The sequence below is a fragment of the Felis catus genome, chromosome B3 (assembly GCF_018350175.1).
Source record: "Felis catus isolate Fca126 chromosome B3, F.catus_Fca126_mat1.0, whole genome shotgun sequence".
Classification (NCBI taxonomy): domain Eukaryota; kingdom Metazoa; phylum Chordata; class Mammalia; order Carnivora; family Felidae; genus Felis; species Felis catus.
This window is the reverse complement of record NC_058373.1, coordinates 61,341,042-61,361,112: the sequence shown is the minus strand read 5'-3', so window position 1 is coordinate 61,361,112 and position 20,071 is coordinate 61,341,042. Positions and strand designations below refer to the sequence as shown.

General features: G+C 37.2%; 1 protein-coding gene across 14 annotated transcripts in view; it reads left to right on the top strand.

Moving 5' to 3' along the window:
- The window catches only part of MGA (MAX dimerization protein MGA), a 170,929-nt gene that overhangs the window by 142,207 nt on the left and 8,651 nt on the right, over positions 1–20,071 (top strand). For 6 of the 14 annotated variants that reach the window (XM_045059502.1, XM_045059501.1, XM_045059504.1 and 3 more), the window contains exons 13-20: positions 1,185–1,699; positions 4,136–4,433; positions 5,709–6,335; positions 9,624–9,914; positions 10,104–11,620; positions 14,606–14,736; positions 17,246–17,297; positions 19,814–20,020. In XM_045059502.1, the coding sequence (XP_044915437.1) occupies positions 1,185–1,699; positions 4,136–4,433; positions 5,709–6,335; positions 9,624–9,914; positions 10,104–11,620; positions 14,606–14,736; positions 17,246–17,297; positions 19,814–20,020 (3,638 nt within the window). The remainder of the gene's footprint in view (positions 1–1,184; positions 1,700–4,135; positions 4,434–5,708; positions 6,336–9,623; positions 9,915–10,103; positions 11,621–14,605; positions 14,737–17,245; positions 17,298–19,813; positions 20,021–20,071) is intronic. The other 8 variants (XM_045059508.1, XM_045059507.1, XM_019832641.3 and 5 more) reach the window with 8 other exon arrangements.

The window sequence follows — 20,071 nt, the reverse complement described above, 5'->3', positions numbered from 1 at the left end:
TTTTTTAAACTACAATATTCTCTCTTACGCTGTTCTTTAGGGTTGACTCTACCCATCACATGTTATAAAACATCTTGCAAGTATCTTTGCTTTGCTATATGGATAGCAGAACAGTAAACTATAAATATTCTTAACCTTGGTTATGGGTCATGCTTTGTTTGCAAGATAACACTTTCTTACATAATAGTCATGGCATTTTGAGCACCTGGGAGGCTCAGTTGGTTAAGCTTCTGACTCTTGGTTTTGTCTCAGGTCATGATCTCACAGTTTTAGGAGTTGAACCCTGTGTCAGGGTCTGCGCAGTGAGTTTGAACTCTGTGTTTGTCAGTGCAGAGCCTGCTTGGGATTCTCCCTCTCTCTCTCTGCCCCTTTCCCTGCTTATGCTCAGTTTCTCTCAAAATAAAGACATAAACTTAAAAAAAAAAAAAAGTCACAGCTTTCAGAACAGCCTCAAGGTGGGACTCCCTTTTTTTTTTTTTTTTGGAGACCGCAGGGGTCCCTGGGTGGCTCACTTGGTTAAGTGTCTGACTTCAGCTCAGGTCATGGTCTCACGGTTTGTGGGTTCAAGCCCTGCATAGGGCTCTGCACTGGTGGTGCGGAACCTGCTTGGGATTCTCTCTCCCTCTCTCTGTCTGCCCCTTGCCCGCTTGGGCATGCGTGCACTCACTCTTTCTCGCTAGCTCTCTCTTTCAAAGTAAACTTAAAAAAAAAAACTGTTGGTGGGGCGCCTGGGTGGCGCAGTCGGTTAAGCGTCCGACTTCAGCCAGGTCACGATCTCGCGGTCCGTGAGTTCGAGCCCCGCGTCGGGCTCTGGGCTGATGGCTCAGAGCCTGGAGCCTGTTTCGGATTCTGTGTCTCCCTCTCTCTCTGCCCCTCCCCCGTTCATGCTCTGTCTCTCTCTGTCCCCAAAATAAATAAACGTTGAAAAAAAAAAAATTGTTGGAGACCCCAGACAGCAGAGTATCTTATCATAGTCTGATTCTCTAAAATACTTCTTCTTCTTGGAAAAGTCCCAAATTTGTGAGTGTTAAATTACCACTGAAAGTACGTGGGATTCAGACACTGGGCAACTTATTCAATTTCTATGCCCTTGGCACTTTTCTGAGAACTCAGGGAAAATAAGAATTTTTCGAAGTTCAGTACAAAATTCTGTGATGCAGAAGTATCTTTCAATTCTTTATCAGAAAGAAGCTGGAAGTCTTCCTGCAATGAAGGAGAGTCCTCTACCTCCTATGTGCATCAGAGGTCACCAGGTGGTCCCACTAAACTGATAGAAATCATCTCTGACTGCAACTGGGAGGAGGATCGGAACAAGATTTTGAGCATCTTATCCCAGCACATCAATAGCAACATGCCACAATCACTTAAGGTGGGCAGCTTCATCATTGAGTTGGCTTCTCAGCGAAAGAGCCGGGGTGAGAAGAACCCTCCTGTTTATTCTTCTCGTGTGAAAATCTCTATGCCATCATGTCAAGACCAAGATGATGTGGCTGAGAAATCTGGATCAGAGACTCCTGATGGTCCATTATCCCCTGGGAAAATGGATGATATCTCTCCTGTGCAGACAGATGCCCTGGATTCAGTAAGGGAGAGATTACATGGAGGCAAAGGTCTGCCTTTTTATGCAGGGCTCTCTCCTGCAGGGAAGCTTGTGGCCTATAAGCGTAAACCCAGTTCAAGCACATCTGGGCTTATCCAGGTGAGAATTATCTTTAATCTGGATGTAGCACATTTTTTTACTTAGGTAACATCTTGATTTTTCAGAGCCCTTAGTGGGCTTTATATCATTTACCTTTACATTTCCTGGGAACTGGGTGACAAAATCTTCTCTTTTTGTAATAGGCCTAGTTTAGATGCATACCTAGAGTGAATTTTTGGCACATTTACAAATAGAAATGTAGAGCCCTGTTTTAGCTTGTGATTTTAGGTCTAGTCTTAGAAAGTTCCTACTCTTACAACTTTATTCCTTGGGATCTAGTGATACTTTGACAACTAAGCAAGGATAGTAAGGGGTTCAGTCTAGTTTTTTGTTATTATTAGCACATAGCTTTCAAAACAAAACAAGGTGAAATTGGTATTTAGTAGCAGTATATGTTCAGAAACTTGGAGAAGATTTTAATTTTGTAGAGTGTCACTCAAATGTATAAAATTAAAAAAAAAATTGAGCCACAGTTTACTTTTTTCCCCTTTATTTGGTCCATAGGATTTTTGCTAATCACTGTGTAATATAAATAGGTCTTTGCTGTTTAGTAATTCAGGCAGGTTATGTTAGTAAAAGTACACTGGCATCTAGAAAATCTTTGCAAAGAGAGGTTTTGAATTAAAATGTAATTATAGTAAAAAGGTTTTCTCCTTGCTCAGTAACATTAAATGCACTTTTATATCAGAGTAGCAAATGTATATGACATTCTTGCTGATAAGGTTACTTGACTTTACTAGCTTGACCACTTCCCTGGGCTAAGGACTATTTCGTTAATAATATGACTGATAGACTTAATTAAAAACCTTTTATTGCAGTTTATTCTTGATGGTGCTACATAACTGCTTCTGTTGGTCTTTCTTAAACTCCTAATAATAAGAACAGTGTTTTCTTCTTTGTTTATTTATTCATTGATAATTTTGAGAACAGAGACTTCCCTGAGCTCATTTCTAGTGAGACTTGACCCACTGAAATAAAGGTATAGAAATTTGTGTTCTCCTCTCCTGTCTAGGACTCAGACAGCCATCATAAAATGTGAACTTTCATAAGCAGGTCACTGTAATGGAGACTTTGGGAAAGCTGTTGAATAGTCTTCAGAGCAAGTCCCAAAGGAGCAAATAGGGGTATCTGCCCTAGACCTCTAGAAACCCTGAAAAATGATAGTAAAGTTTCCTTTAGTCTGGAAAGATCACCTTCTTTCTGTCAGACTCAAGGCAGAGGTGTTCCTAATCTGTATGGAAATAATCACAGTTTCATGTACATAGTGAAGAAACTATTTTGTGTCTTTGAGGAGAGAGTGGCTTGTTTTAGCTATTCGCTGTGCTGATTTCCTATTAATTTAGAGACTAGGAGTTTCTCCACCACACTTCACCCTCTCTCCCTTTTAAATGATGGGAAGGAAGGACAGAAGAGGATGTCTTCTCTAGTCTAGGACTTTGAGAACATGGGTAAGAAACTTGGGAAGTTTATGTTCTTTATTTTTTAAAACAATCTTGCTGCCCCAGATGGGCAATATCAACTCAGGCAGTAGAGAAAAATCTTTTTTTCTTTTAATTTTTTAAATGTTTGTTTATATTTTGAAGAGAGAAAAAGACAGAGAGAGAGAGAGAGAGCGAGACACAGAATCCAAAGCAGGCTCCAGGCTCTGAGCTGTCAGCACAGAGCCCGACACGGGGCTCGAACTCATGAACTGTGAGATCATGACCTGAGCTGAAGTCAGATGCTTAACTGACTGAGCCACCCAGTCGCTCCATGGAAATGAAAAATCTTTGTTTCAGTTATTGATAACTTTCTTCTGATGGTTCAGTGATTGTTTTTAAAGTTATAAGTGAGTTTCTCCTAGCATGTATCTTGAGCTCAAGTTTTGTTCAAGAGATGACAATATCTTCAAAGTTGAGTTTGAAAACTGAGGGGACCTTGTGGCTTAGGTATTATAACGATGGTTTTCTTATAACTTAAAAGTAGAGTCACTGTTTATTTTGCAAATATGAAGGATGCTTGAAAGGACCCTCGTGAGAGGGCTTCATTATGCCTCCCTGGTTTTTTCAGAGAGATTCTGTGAAACACAGTTACTTAATTTTTGCTGATTGTTAATAGTTTAGCCAGAATTGCTTATTAAGTAAAACAGTTGGATGATTCATTAGATTTAATTGTATCTCTCGCATATGTAAGAGCAGATATGATGAGTTTTTAAGATTCTGTTTCCAAACTACCCAAAATGAAGATGAGATTAGTTCAGAATATCAGATGGCAGCTTTTTTTTTTCACCTTCTAATAACTCAGATTATATGACAAGTGGAAAAAGTCCATTTCTTTTTCCTTTTACATCTGAATAATAGACTTTTAAAACCTTGTAAAAATGAAACCCCTGTCAAGGGAGATAAGTTAGCAAGAGAATTTTATCTTTACAGAATTTCTCTTTGCCACTTGTTTCAGGTTAATGGTAAGAGTTACCCGCAGGCTAAGTTGCTATTGGGACAGATGGGGGCATTGCATCCAGCCAATAGGCTAGCTGCTTATATCACAGGCAGGTTGCGACCCTCAGTCCTGGACCTCTCAACCCTCAGTACTGTCATCTCCAAGGTAGCATCCAATGCCAAGGTGGCTGCATCCAGGAAACCACGTACCCTGTTGCCTTCAACATCCAATTGCAAAACGGCATCCTCCTCCGGCGCTACAACAAATCGCCCTGGGAAGAATCTGAAGGCATTTGTCCCGGCAAAAAGACCAATTGGTAAGTTGGACTGTATGTATGTTTTAGAAAGGCTTATGACTTGGTGCTTGACCAGTGGATACAGGTATGGAGTTTGTGAAAATGAGAGAAATGTAGAATTTGGCACTATTCTTATTCTTGATGTCTGTCTTGCCTGAATTTTTTTTCTTTTTGGTAACTTCCCTGATGACCTATGATACTAGATAAATTGAATTGTGGTTAAAATTATTTCCCAAGTTTTAGACTGGTTGTATAAATATAGAAAAGACTTAGATTTTTAATTTTGTTTTTAAAAAAGCAAAACATATTCTTACTACTTAATTCAGTGTTTCTTTTATGGGCACTGGTACTTTTGTAACCAATCATATGTATGTTCCTTGAACTTACGAAACCAGGGGGCTAGCAAATCAAAGTGGGTTGAGTTAGTGGTATAGGCTTAGAATAAAAGGTTCTTGTAAAACAGAAGCTTGGAAGTGTTGCTTTAATGTATTCATCCCTGTTCAATGAATGAAAACCTCTTTTGTTTAACATTTCAGTGCTAGAATCTGTTAATAAATTACCTTCTTGAAAGCATTTGTGTTTTCAGTATTTAGAGTGTATATAGTCAGTTTATTGAATTCTTCTTTTTGTTGTTTCAATTCTATTTAGGATTATTAAGTAAAAGCTTCCGTTCTGTATTCTTATTCCTCTGACGGGAAATTGAAATCTCTGGCTGAATGCTGGAGTTGTGTGAAGATGGAGGACAAGCATTGTATGCCTTAAAAAGAACCCATTTTACCTTTTAAAAAAAATAGCTTTTACTGGTGATTTTCAGTCCTATCTTGCCCTCTTTTGAAACTGTCTGTATACATTTTAGAAATGTGTAAACTGTAACTGTCTAATAAGAGGATAGCAATAATAAAGAGGTGGAGGTGCTAGGACAGGAGGAAGTGGTGGAAACCTGTTTTAAAATTAGAGTTAGGGCAGAAAATCTTAACTTTCTTCACTGTTTTAGATGGTGAAGTTGTGAGCTGTACATTATCTTTTTAGTGTCCTGGCAGTTCGGCTTTATTGCATAGCCAAAAGAATTTTAGCAGGAACACACAATTTTAATCCCTTTCTTAGTATTATAAAGATTTGGTTTGGGTTGAGGGAAGTGTTTGATTTTTGTGGGTGGAAATTGGCACGTATATTGCAGATAGGTAGTACCTGTAAGAAATTGACCCAGTGGTGCACAATAAATGTTGATAAACACAATCACTAAGAGGATAAAGTATGAGAACTGAAGATTTTTGACCTGCAAATTTTTATTTGCAGCGGCTCGACCCTCTCCTGGTGGTGTGTTCACACAGTTTGTGATGAGTAAAGTTGGAGCCCTGCAGCAGAAGATACCTGGAGTTAGCACACCCCAACCCCTAACAGGGCCACAGAAGTTCAGTATCAGACCTTCTCCAGTAATGGTCGTCACACCTGTGGTTTCTTCTGAGCCAGTTCAGGTGTGCAGCCCTGTGACTGCTGCTGTCACTACTACCACCCCTCAAGTATTTTTAGAGAATGTTACTGCTGTGACACCTATGACTGCTATTTCTGACGTGGGAACTAAAGAAACTACTTATTCTTCTGGTGCCACCACTGCAGGGGTTGTTGAGGTTTCTGAAACTAATGCCAGCACCCCTGTAACACCTACCCAGTCTACAGCCACTGTGAACCTTATCAAAACGACTGGGATAACTACCCCTGTGGCTTCAGTTGCTTTTCCTAAGTCTTTGGTAGCATCTCCTCCAACTATAACTCTTCCTGTTGCTTCCACTGCCTCCACCTCCATAGTCGTGGTGACCACAGCTGCATCTTCCTCCATGGTGACCACACCAACTTCATCTCTGGGCTCTGTTCCCATTATACTCTCGGGAATTGATGGGAGTCCACCAGTGAGCCAGAGACCAGGTAAGGCCTAGATGTTACTAGCTGGTTTACCATACAGCTTTGTATTTAACTTTATGGTTTTTTTTTTTTTTTAAATGTTTGTTTATTTATTTTGAGGTGGGGGAGATAAGAGCTGGGGAGGGGCAGGGAGAGAGAATCCCAAGCATCCTCCATGCTGTCTACACAGAGCCTGACATAGGACTCCATGTCACAAACAGTGAGATCATGACCTGAGCTGAAATCCAGAGTCTGACTCTTAACTGACTGAGCCACCCAGGCACCCCAACTTTATTTTGGAGATAAATTGAACAGCCTTGACATGTGGTTTACTGGGGTTGGAGATTTTCCCAGGAGAATAAAAATACTAAAAAATATTGTAATGGAAATGTTGGCTGAAGGATACTGAAATAATGTATGTGGAAATTGAGCTCTGAGCCAGTAGAGCAGCCATCAGATTGGGCACAGGAGGAGGTGCACTGCTGTGTGTTGAGAGCTAGGAGTGCACATCTTTTGAGTAACCCTAATGTAGGTGTTCCTTTTTCGGGGGGTGGTGCTTCTTTGTAATTAAAAAAGCGAGATCAGAGAGCTTCTCCCATGCTTCAGCCAAGCTAAGGGCTTTTTCTCTTTGATTAAGATTAAAATTCTAGGTCCTTTTGCTTAGTAAAAGTCATTTGTGAATCATCCCAACTCTCATATACTACTGATATTATTCTACTACTTATTATTATATATGAACCGATTGAGATTGAAATAAGGCATATTTATTTGTTTAGAAATCTAGATGTTTATCAACTTTTCAGTTAAAATTTTTCTTACGTTGGCTAAGTGAATTTGAAATAGGACTATCCTACACTTTCGTAATTATTATTTCCTAATTGAATCCTAATTCAACCAGCTAAAATAAATGATTCTCTTAGTGGAGTCAAAGAGAATTACTATGTAAAAGAGTGAGAGACTTTATAAGATTTAAGGGGAAATAAATAGCCAGCAGTAAATCTGTCTTGCTTATTGATATTTTTCTTATTAAATACTGCCTTTATTGACATGGTCCGAATTTCTGTTGATAGTTCAGAAATGAAGTGACTTTGGAATTAGTTTATAGAAAGGAGGTCTTTTCAAAGTTTAATTGAATCACAGTATTAAATTTGTTGTCTTCTGCCTTCTCCCCACATGTAAACATATAAAAACCGGTTAGCTTAATAGGTAATTTCGGAAGTGAGATTGTTGTTGATTGAGTTGTTTTAATTTCCTGCTGAATCTCAAGGTTTATATCTTGTCATTTTATCGTATTTTCTAAACAGTATGGGTTCTGATCTTTTTAATTCTGTCATGAAACTATAGTTTAGCTTTTTGTAGTTCATTCTCAGATTTCAGTCACTCAGAATATACATTCATGTATTTTGCTCTGATTTTCATTTGTACTATTACTATTAACTCCTTTGTTTACTTAAGTGTATTTTTAAAAGCAATTTTTCTGTAATTGGAAACTAACATTACTTGTGGTAACATAGGGTTAACTCTATAAATACCCTGGAAACAATAATAATAAAAAGAATTACATTCTAGCTAGCTACCATTTGTTAACATGTGGCTTGCACTCTCTCTGTTAGTGAAGAAAGTTAGAAAATGCTGATGTGATATCAAAGACTGGTGTTTGCTTCTGTATGTTATCAGATTAAAATTGAAAAATTACTTTCTCACAATGTGATATGGTGTTATTCTATATTCATATACCACCTAAAAATACCTTCTCTACTACCAGTTGAGGAAATAATTAATTTTAACAAATTTTCTTATCTGCTCTTTTTTTAAATGGAGTGGACTCAGATAACTGCTACTTCTAAGTGTGTGTAATTTTGTTCTGGGCTCATAAAAAGGATCCCAACTCAGACACTTAGACATCTGTGACTTTTTCATTTAACTTCCCTTCTTTTTCTCTTTTCCCTTCTCACCCTCACCTGCATTTGAATAAACAATCACATATTTAGTGCGTGTATTTTAAAGGCTGCTTTCAGTCTCTGGGCTGGAGTACTTTGGATTTGAATCACTTTCTAAAAAGTACCTTGAATAGAAATGGTCAGGAAATTAAGAATGCTTTAACATTCTTCTTACTTCACATGAGATAGATGTTTTTTGTTTAAATTGCACACTTTTTCCGCCATGAACAGTTTGGTCTTTGCGTTTTATTTCATTTTCACGAGTAGTTCTGGATCTTCTGTATAATTTGTCCTGTAAATGTTTGGAGCGTAACTTTCTTTTAGAAGTTTGATATGTTTTGTGGGCAGAGCGCCTATCTGATAGAATATCACATGTTAAGGTGATTTGTTTGGTTTGTTGATTTTTCTCATTAGTGATGAACTGAGGAAAGTATTTATTAATGTTAAATAAGTTAAACTGATTTCATTGGTGATGTAAAATTGGTTTTATTTGTGCTTACTATTACTGTTATTCCTACCTTTTTATCCCCATAGCCAAAAATCTGTCTGTAGATTATCCCTACTATTTTTTTCCATGTCTTGAGTATTTCTAAATAATCTCTTCTAAACATTAAAGTGCATCTTTTGATACTATCAATGGTTTGAACATTTTTTAAGTTCACATCTTCTGCATTAAATTTTTGCCTTTTCTGTTTGTTTTAAAACTATTCCTTTGCCTCTTCCTAACCAGGCTCTATATCCCTGCTTTTTTGATGTCTCTCTTAATTTCATTCCATTTTGGGGGGGTATGTATTTTTTTTTCCTTTTGAAAAATAATTTACACATATCTTTACACTTTGGTTATTTGTCAGTGAATTTTAAAAACCAAGGAGTTTTTTTTTATACCTCATGACTTTTAGTCGTTGACTTTATCTTACTTGAGTATGACCTAGGAAATGAAGTCATAAGTCCAGTAAGTGTGTTAACAGCCTGAATTTTAAGGTTAAAGAAGAGAATTTTATCTGAATGATCTGTTTAACTTTAATGGGAATCCAGATTTAGAGGCCTGCTGTGTTTTTCGTTAGGCCAGAGACATTATTTCTGTAAATGCACTTCGTGACAATTGATGCTTGCTTGCTTTTTTTTTTTTTTTTTTTTTTTTTTTTTTACCATTTTGAATATAAGGTCCTATAATGTCTGGTTGATAATTAGATTTTAAGATAAATTGTTCTCAGCCATGAGATTATTTAATATATGATAGAGGTGCAAGATTTCACCAACTATATAATTCATATTAGAATTTATTTGTAGGGTGGTCAGATCCCATGTCATAATAATTTTTTGCTACATGTATTAAAGGAAAATTCTGATGTTTTCATTTCTTGTTTTTCAGAAAATGCCCCTCAGATTCCAGTGGCTACTCCCCAGGTCTCTCCTAACACAGTGAAACGTACTGGACCTCGATTATTGCTGATTCCAGTGCAGCAAGGTTCTCCTACTCTTAGACCTGCCCCAAACACACAACTTCAGGGGCATCGGATGGTCTTGCAACCTGTGAGGAGCCCAAGTGGAATGAATCTATTCAGGCATCCTAATGGGCAGATTGTTCAGCTCCTCCCTTTGCATCAACTTCGAGGCTCTAATACTCAACCCAACTTACAGCCTGTCATGTTTCGGAACCCAGGTATAAATTTGGAGATCTTTCTAATGAATTTTTCTTTGGTGGAATCATTTAGCCATATGACTTGTTAATTCACTAAGATTTTTTAGTCTCAGAGTTAACCTGTCCGGAAAGAAAAGCACTTGTAAGTCTTGATGTGGGCAGTGGTAATTAAAAAAAGTTTTTTTTTTTTTCTTCTTCCCCTTTTACCAGGTTCCGTGATGGGAATCCGGTTACCCACTCCTTCCAAACCTTCAGAGACTCCACCATCTTCTGCTTCGTCCTCTGCTTTCTCTGTTATGAATCCTGTAATTCAGGCTGTTGGGTCTTCTCCAGCAGTGAATGTTATCACTCAGGCACCATCATTGCTTTCTTCTGGACCTAGTTTTGTGTCTCAGTCTGGTACATTGACCCTGAGGATTTCCCCTCCTGAACCACAGAGCTTTGCAAGTAAAACAGGCTCTGAAACCAAAATAACCTATAGCTCAGGAGGGCAGCCGGTTGGTACAGCCAGTCTTATTCCTCTCCAGTCTGGTAGTTTTGCTTTGTTACAGCTCCCTGGACAAAAGCCTGTTCCCAGTTCCATTCTTCAACATGTTGCTTCTCTTCAGATGAAGAAAGAGTCCCAGAGTGCAGACCAGAAAGATGAAACAAGCTTTTTAAAAAGAGAGCAGGAAACTAAGAAGACCCTGCAGTCAGAAGGAGAAACTATAGATTCTGAAGCTAATATAATAAAGCAAAACTCAGGAGCTGCTGCCTCAGTAGAAATCCTGAGTGATTCTTTAGGAGATGGGGGTGATAATTTGGATGAAGAATCCCTTACAGAAGAAGGTCCTATAACTGTTAAACCTTCTGAGCACTCCTATATCACTGGGTCACACATAGGTGAAGACTATAAAGATGGAGATGAAGAGCTTGGGATTCGAAATCATAAGAGTTCCAAAGAAAAACGGACTGTTCTAGAAGTTAAGACCATTTCCAAAAAAGCCAGCAATGTGACAGTCCAGAGTGCAAGTAATGTACAGCTTAAAAAGCTTGGTGATGTGAAAGTGGAACAGCAGAAAGGGTTAGAAAATCCAGAGGAAAACTCAAATGAAGTTCCAGTCATCTCTAAGGAAGAAAGTAAGCTCGAATTATCAGGGAGCAAAGTTGGGGAGCAGCAGTCTTTTCCACAGCCAGAGGCCAAGGAGAAGGGATGTGGAGACTCTCTGGAGAAGGACAGTATTAGGGAGAGGTGGAGAAAACACCTGAAGGGCCCTTTGACTCAGAAATGTGTTGGAACTAAGCAAGAATGCAAGAAAGAGGCAGATGAGCAGTTAATTAAAGAAATAAAGACTTGTCAGGAAAATTCAGATGTGTTTCAACAAGAACAAAGCATCTCTGATTTACTTGGAAAAAGTGGAACTACTGAAAATGTCAGAGTTTTAAAAACTGAATGTGATTCTTGGAGTAGGATTTCTAGTCCTACAGCCTTCTCCATTGTTCCAAGGAGAGCTACAAAAGGGAGCAGAGGGGAAGGACGTTTTCAGGGTCACTTACTGCTGTCAGGAGAACAGATAGAACCAAAGCAAGAGAAGAATGGTGGACGAAGCAGTGCCGACTTGACTGTTTTGGATTTGGAAGAGGAGGACGAGGAAGAGGAGAATGAGAAAACCGATGATTCTATTGATGAGATTGTGGATGTTGTTTCTGACTACCAGAGTGAGGAGGTTGATGATGTAGAAAAGGTGGTGAGCCCATTTTTGTTGTGACTGAAACATCAAGAATTTAAATGATTTATTAGAGACAGTAGCTTTCCCAGAAGATCACTAAGACCTGATACATTGAAATGGATGCCTAGGTTTAGATTATGATTAAATGACTTTATAGTTTTTAGGCTGTGTCAGTCAGGTAACATTTATTGAGCTTATATTGTTCTTTGAGACTTGTCTACTAGTATGGGAAGGCTGGCTTATTCCTTTGGGGGATAGATGCTTGAGAGTCCCTTTCAAGTTAGGTTTAAAAAAAAAGAAATTCTAAAACTACTACTCTCATTTCTTCTCAGTTTTTTTTTACATTTTCCATGTGAAGTGACTATAGCCTATCCGGTAGACATATAAAAAACTGAATGGGTGACCTTAGAACTTACCTACCTGCATTTAGAGAGATGTTTTTCTTTTTGGAGAAAAATGAAAAATACCATGCAATATTTTAATATAACCCTGCCTTCAGTTACTTTTTAAATTATCTCCTAAAATTAGTTTCTAGAATTTATATTCTGAATTTGCATCATCTTCCTTTGTAATATGACCTTTATAATTTCACAAAATTTTTCTGAAGCCATTTTTGTAGGCTTCCTATTTAAGGTTGTAATCCTACCTAAGTGAGAAGCAGTATGATACAGGGCAGGAGTTGGACAAACTTTTTCTGTAAAGGGCTGGATTGTTAACATTTTAGACTTTGCAGGCTAGATGGCTTGCTGTTGGAATTGCTCAGTTGCTGTTACAGCATGAAAGCAGCCATACACAATACTAAGTGAAACAGTGTGGCTGTATTCCAATGAAACTTTCATTTACAAAAAGAGGTGGCAAGCTTTGATTTGCTGATGCCTGACAGTGGGGTTTGATGTAAAACATAAGGATATTATAGCCAGCTGCCTATAGGGTGCCCTCAAATCTAAACTGTGTCCCTCTCTTTAGGAGCAGATAATATGGCCCTCTGTGGTGATTTTCATGCAGTTGGTTGTTTTAGAATCTCACTTCCATGAGATTCAGCTTCTGTATTATCTGGTCTTTCTCTGTTAATGCCTAACTGCCTTAATGCAGATAAAATATAACAAAAAGACTCCTATTTTAAAACTCTAAAATGTTTAACTATTCTAATGTTCCTATGTTGGTTTTTTCTGTACCTCAGTCGTCTCATTTGTAAAATGAGGATCTAGCTCTACAATTAGATGATTGTATATACATTTGCCTTATCTATCTGTAGCCTCATCTTTTTTGAGGACAGGTACCTGTAGGTAGCTGAAGAATCTGAATTCATTGAGTTTAAGAATTATAATTCTGCTTTTTGCAGACTCTCCCATTGTAAGTCAGCCTGGGTAAGCATCAGACCAAAGGCAGTCCAACTTTAAAACCAGTGAAAACTATTGCTATCAGTAAAACTGACTTATAATAGAACTTTTATTGTGTCTTAATCAAGGGTGGCATTGCTTGGATTTCCTAATAGGGAATCTGACATACAAGGTACAGTGACCTTTTTCAAAGTAAGGGCATTATATTAAATGATCTCTAAAATCGAAATTCTACATTGTATTTTTGCACTTGTGTGGCACGTTATGATATCTTTGTGCATGTGATTATTATGTTGGAATAGTGTAAGGAAAGTAGTGAGTAGTCTATTTAATTTCAGTCTTCCATTGTGAAGTTTACTGGATATTATTTACAAAGCCTGCAGTTAAAGTCATGCAGTAGGCAGACATTCTTCAGTTTAAATATAAGGCATTTACCTACATTATTATTCAAACTCTTTAGATTCTGTCAGGACACTGTTGATTTAGCTTCCTAAAGTTAATATATATTATTTGCATTGTTTAAATTCAATATACATTGTTGAAATTGTGCTTAAATTGGGAAACATAAATGATGACTTGCATTTAGTGTCTATCAGCTTATGGAACCTATAATTCATGGGGGTAAGTAATTTTTCCATCAAGTGTAAACAGAATTAATGAGGTTATTGGGATGCTTCGTTTTGAGTTGTGTCTCTCAGGTATACTACAATTATAGGTAACATATTCCTGCTTTAGTTTCTGGCATAGTAAACACTACTTTTAAAGGTGGACTTAAAAATATCTGTAGATCCCAAAATCCGTATGTTCTACTGTTTACATAAAATACACAATAAGCTTCCATGATAGGTGCTCAATAAATGCTTACTGATTGACTCTTTTTTTGTATTATCAAGTATGACAAGCTTGGGGTTTTTCAGTACCTGAAATTCTTCAAAAGCTATCCTTGTGCGGGATTGAGAGGCTTAGAAGACTGGGCTACATTCTCTATTCATATCTGCATTGAGTCTGTCTTTGTGGGTGATACGGGGTTAGCCATGAGGCACTCTTTTTTTTTTTTTATGTTTGAGAGAGTGAGACCGAGCGTGAGCAGAGGAGGGGCATAGAGAAGAGGGAGAGACAGAATCTGAAGCAGGCTCCAGGCTCTGAGCTGTCAGTGCAGAGTCTGATGTGGGCTTGAACTCATGAACCGTGAGATCGTGATCTGAGCTGAAGTTGGATGCTTAAATGACTGAGCCATCCAGGCACCCCAGTCCTGAAGCACTCTTAAAATAGAACCTGAATTTTTCTCGTTTCTCCTTTTCCATTCACCAGATTTTACTTTATTGCTCATTAATCTTAAGATTTATGAAGCTTTAATATTTCTGTAAAATTTCTGAATTTTTCCGCTAGAAATAACACTGAAGCATCAATATAGTCTAGTCTAATAATGTCTGTCTAGTATGTATTTATGATTTTTTAATGCAGTGCTTGGTTGTTAGTTTTAACATATGTTGTCTTCATAACTTAATTCCTTCTTACGATTAACAAGTTTAGCATCACCTGTATTCATGGTATAAAGTCAATGTTGGGCCCTGGTTGATTTTATAAGGGCAGCATTCAGTTGAAAAGTTTAGGTGTGCTTACTTCCCAATATTTTATTGACTTTTGGAATGCTTTATTTCAGAATAACTGTGTAGAGTACATTGAGGATGATGAGGAGCAGGTGGACATAGAGACTGTGGAAGAGCTCTCTGAGGATATTAATGTTGCTCACATGAAGACCACAGCTGCCCAAACGCAGACTTTTAAACAGCCGTAAGTCTTAATTTCTCTTTGGATTTTTGTTTTTGTTACTGTTTTTGTGACCATAAACAAAACTAAATGTTCCGTTTAGGAACTCTGGGTAACTGACCTGGTTCCTTTGTTCCTCTAGCTTTTTTCTGACTAGTAGATGAGGAGGGAGCTGGAATTCAGAGGTAATTAACTTGGCTTGGTTATTGCTACAAGACCATGTGTGAATATGAATAACCTGTGTTTTTGGAGCCTGACACGTTGGTATTAAAATACTAGTTTTGTATGTAGCTATTTAAGCTTGGGCAAGTCGTTAATCTGAATCAGAGGTTTTACTGATTAAATGAGGAAAATGCTCCCAATTTGAGGTGTTCTATAAGAATAATATATGCAGCTGGAGTAACTGACACTAGCGGACTACTCAACAGAGGTTAGTTCCTTTATCTTTTAAGAATAGGAATTAAATTCTAAATTTGGTTACTTTACTAGTTGAACAGGTAAGATACAGTTACGAAAATTTTTACCTGTTCACATGATGAGACCAAAATACAGTATGATGACTTGCTCAGGAAAGTTTATTCCATTAGTAAGCTTTGTATTGGGGATTGTGGGGTCTGAGAGAACGAGGGAAAAGAAGATAGGAGTTCTTATTGTGTGCCAGACATTGTGCTTTTTTCCTGTTATCTCATTCATGATGTAAACTAGCCCTGAGTTGAGAAAGAGTAATTCTTTGTGTCTGGTGGTGCTGAGAAGGTGTAAGGATAGAGAAATAGGCCTAGTAATTTTCTTCATTCCAGAGCTGTTTGGAGGCTACTTCATTTGCCTACTGGTTAAGATTGAAATAGTTTAAGTCTTGTAAAAATTTAATTAGATTTAAAGTTAGCAGTATTGCTGAAGAGAAGTTCATTATACTAAAATTGATTTTCTGAACATGAGCAACAAACAAATGTTATCCAAAAGATGCCATTTATAATAGTAACAGAAAACCTGTTAGGGAGTATTAACAAAACCTTTGTAAAACTTCTGTAAAATGTTATTGCAAGACATTGAAAATGAATTCAGTAAATGGAGAGAAAGAATAGTACACAAAGAGCACACACTGTAAAAGAGCGGATTGGTAAACATCTAATTTTCTCTCTGTCGGCACACCATGAAAACAGTGAAAAGACAAATTCAGACTAAGGAAAATATTTGCAGTACATGTTTGACAAAGGATTAGTATCAAGGACATGCAATAATTATTTAAGTCCTTAAGAAAAAGTTGATGGAGTAGATAAGTACATAATGGATATTACAGGCAGTTCACAGAAGAGGAAACCCGGATAGCCAATAAACACATACAAATTTGTTCAAACTCACAAGTAATTAGAGATATACATGTTAAATCACAGTGGCTTCATTAATTCAGATCCATAAGATTAGCAAGTAATTGCGATTTCTGATAATACTGTTGTGTCTAGTTGTCGAGCGATGGGAACATACTGCAGGTAGAAATGTAAATTGGTGCACTTTGGAGAGTAGTGTGACATGACTAAAGTTGACTTCCACACACTTGTTCCACTCAGCAATTCCACTCCTTGGTATGTATACCCTGGAAAAGTTCACACGTATGTACAAAGGGACATGCATGGGACTGTACATTGCAGTATTGTTTGCCATTGAGTAAATTTGGAAATAACCTAAATAACTATTAGAATTCTGAAAAAGAAATTTCACACTTTGAAAATTCACACTTTGGAATACTGTATAGCAGTTAAAATGATTGAACTAGAACTGTGTGTATCAATATCTTAGATGTAATGTTGAGTGAAATCAAATGAAGAAAGATTCACTATATTGGGGGGGGGTGCCTTAGTTGCTCAGTTGGTTAAGCATCTGACTCTTGATTTTGGCTCAGGTCATAATCTCTTGGTTTGTGAGTTTGAGCCCTACATCAGGCTCTGTGTTGACAGGGCAGAGCCTGCTTAGGATTCTCTCTTTCCCTTTCTCTCTGCCCCTCTCCCCTGCATCCCACCCCCCCCCCCCCGCCCCAAATAAAAAAGAAAGATACACTATAGTGTATAATGTTTAAAGTGCTACATAATATTTTTTATTTAGGTATATATTAGTAGTAAAACTGCAAAGCTATGCATGGTAAAAACTCTTTTTGGGAGTGTTCACCTATGAGAAAGAAGAGAGGAAGGAATGTGATTGGGTGGGCTGCACATAAGATCTCCTGTATTTTTGAGATGTTTTATTCCTCAGGCTGGGTGGTAGTTACCTGGTTGTTCATTATGTATTTTGTTGATATAGTTTTGTATGTATGAAATATTTTATGTTTGAAAAAGTAATTAGCAATTGTAGGGACTGTTTGGCACAGAGAGAGAAAAGCATACTGTTGAATTAAATTATATTGCCACATATATATAGGGCCTTGGCAAAAAGAAGCTGGTTACACTTTAAACAATTTGGGATGGTTTTGTTTAGTGTAGCTGTGAAATAGGTCTTGGGTTACTATTTCAGTAAGACATTGGAAAATATTGTCTTTACCTAGGTGCCGTACCCATATCTCTGCAGATGAAAAAGCTGCTGAAAGGAGTCGAAAGGTATTTACAGTATGTTTAATGACAATTATCTAATAAAATTGATAACATTTGTCATTAGGGTTTAAAATAACGTCAGTTGTATTAGCTATGACTTTTTTCATGGCAATTTTTTACCAGTGAGTTAATAGAATCTGCTCCTTTTTCTTAATGAAATTATAGTATTAAAATGCTTCCCCCCCCCTTTTAATTTTCTACTACTCCCAGATGATAGAATATTCTAGAACAATTAAAATGGTTATGGAGTTGATGAAAATTGACGTGCTTACTTGAAAACGAATCCTATACTCTTAATTCTCTGTGTGATGTGAAAAAAAAAACCTGGCGGTTTTTCTTGTTGAGATTCATGATTTTCAGTATCCTAAAAAATTATTCTCTGAAATGATGGGTAGCAATTCATGGAGCCATTAAATTCGGAACCTCCTTTGATTTTCTTAGACGTCATTATACCATAATTAATCAAGGGTTTTTTTTCTTTATCCGTACTAACATTATGAATGAAACAGAGTTTGATTATTTAAACCATTTTCCAGTTGTTACTCTGCCTTTTTGATTTAAGTGGTAAAAACAATTCTGGAGATTGGGGTTGAGGTGGAAAGTGGTATTTAAGTCTTTTCAGAAACCACTGGGTGATTAGTCTGGGTTTGTTTGGGGGGGGGGATACATAAATTACATTATTGTAATAATTTTGCATGTATTACTATATTGTATTTTTTCATTCATCCTAAAATATTTTCAGGTGTAAGAATTTTCATTATAGCTTGTATTCACAAGCCATTGTTTATACCCTAATTATTATTACATGTAAATCATTTGTAGTGTTTTGCTATATTTAGACTTGATATTAATTTTCTATCTTGTATCTTTTTATTTTCCCATACTATATAATGCACAAGGAGTTTGACTTTAGAGAGACCATGATTTTATATAAGAGTTTTGGGGTACTATCTGGATTGTGATAAAGGCCAACGGTGTCAAAAAAAAAAAAAGGGTAATTAGAGACATCAGAAGGGGAAAAACAAAACCAAGAAACTGTAGAAGACAGGAAATGTCATTATTACTCGCTTTGAGTAGTAGTCACATTGTCTTAATATGGTAGCCACTGTTAATTTTTTTCAAACTTCTATGATCTGTGAATAAAGTATGGAAGACTTGCAGTTTTGAAAAAATGTGTAAGTAGAAATGACAAATTGGAAGGTGAAAGAGAGAAGAGAAATAGAGGGAAGAAGACGTGGAAGGATAGAGTGCTTGATATCCTCATTTTACAAAGAGACACTGTTGATGACAAGTTGAGATAGAATTATACTCAAGTTACAAAGGGATCAAGAGAAGAATTAGAATTAATGATACATCTATATTAGGAAGATGGGATTGTAAGAGGTGGGACAGTGGTGTGAGCTAAATCTTGTGCATAGCAGAGAGTAGATAGATAGCATTGAAAATTAGAAAGTATAAGCTTGGGGCACCTGGGTGGCTCAGTTTGTTAAGCGTCCAACTTTGGCTCAGGTCATGATCTCATGGCTCATGAGTTTGAGCCTCACATCAGGCTCTGTGCTGACAGCTTGGGGCCTGGAGCCTGCTTCGGATTCTGTGTCTGTGTCTCTCTCTCTGCTCCTCCCCACTAATGCTCTGTCTGTCTCTTTCTCTCTCTCTCTCAAAAATAAATAAACATTAAAAAAAAAAGAATAACCTTATCTTGTTTCTTACATAGAGTATAGATTTAGGAACTGAAAAAAGCCTAAAAGAAACAAAGTTGTTGTTTTTAAGGATCCAGATACATGTATAGGGCACAGTTGGTTTTCATTATAAGCTCTTCAAATATTTATATTTAAAACCCTATATGCGTCTGTTCTTTTCAGTGATAAGTAACTTGTAAAAGTGAAGTAGAATAAATAAGAGAAAGAAGTCTAAGGCATACTGAGGGTCAAGAAAGACTTTGCTGAAAAATGCAAAGTTTGACTTTTAAATGTTAAGTTTTGGAGGATAGGGTGGGAGGAATGGGTGCAAGCTACCATCTGTCTGTAATGGCAAAGTGGTGTGAGATTGCATAGTGTGTTTTGGAAACTTCTCGCACTTTGGAATGGTTGGAGAGAAAGGTGATTTAAGAAGAATGATAGTTGATCCGTCACCAAATTGTAAACGATCTTAAAGCTTTTAAGAAAAATATTTTAAACCTGTTTTCCATCAGTTAAGATTCTGTTGAAATTTTTATGTAATTTGTGTCATGAAAAAAAGTTTTAATAATAAATTACTTGCATAAGCTTTTTTTAAGATTCCCTCGCCTCACTTTCTTCCTCATTTGAGAACAATTGAAATTTGAGCTGAAAAGTGATTTACACTGTTGAAGTTAGATTTGCAGCAGGATAGACTTATAGTAAGATGACCAGTATTGAAAGGTTGTTAACAATAGTCCAGACAGAAGATGGTGGGTATCTGGTATGGAACAGAGCCATTTAGGATGGAAGAAGAGGGCAGGTACAAATGAAAGATAATCAGGTGGCTATCTTTTGTTTGCATAGGCTCCACCAGTTCCTCTAAAACTGAAGCCTGATTACTGGAGTGAAAAACTACAGAAAGAAGCAGAAGCTTTTGCTTATTATCGCCGGACACACACTGCCAATGAGCGTCGCCGGCGTGGTGAAATGAGGGATCTCTTTGAGAAATTGAAGATTACATTGGGATTGCTTCATTCTTCTAAGGTTTCCAAAAGTCTCATTCTCACTAGGGTAAGTGTTCTCTATAAATGACCGACAAACGAGAATTTGACTAAGAGAATC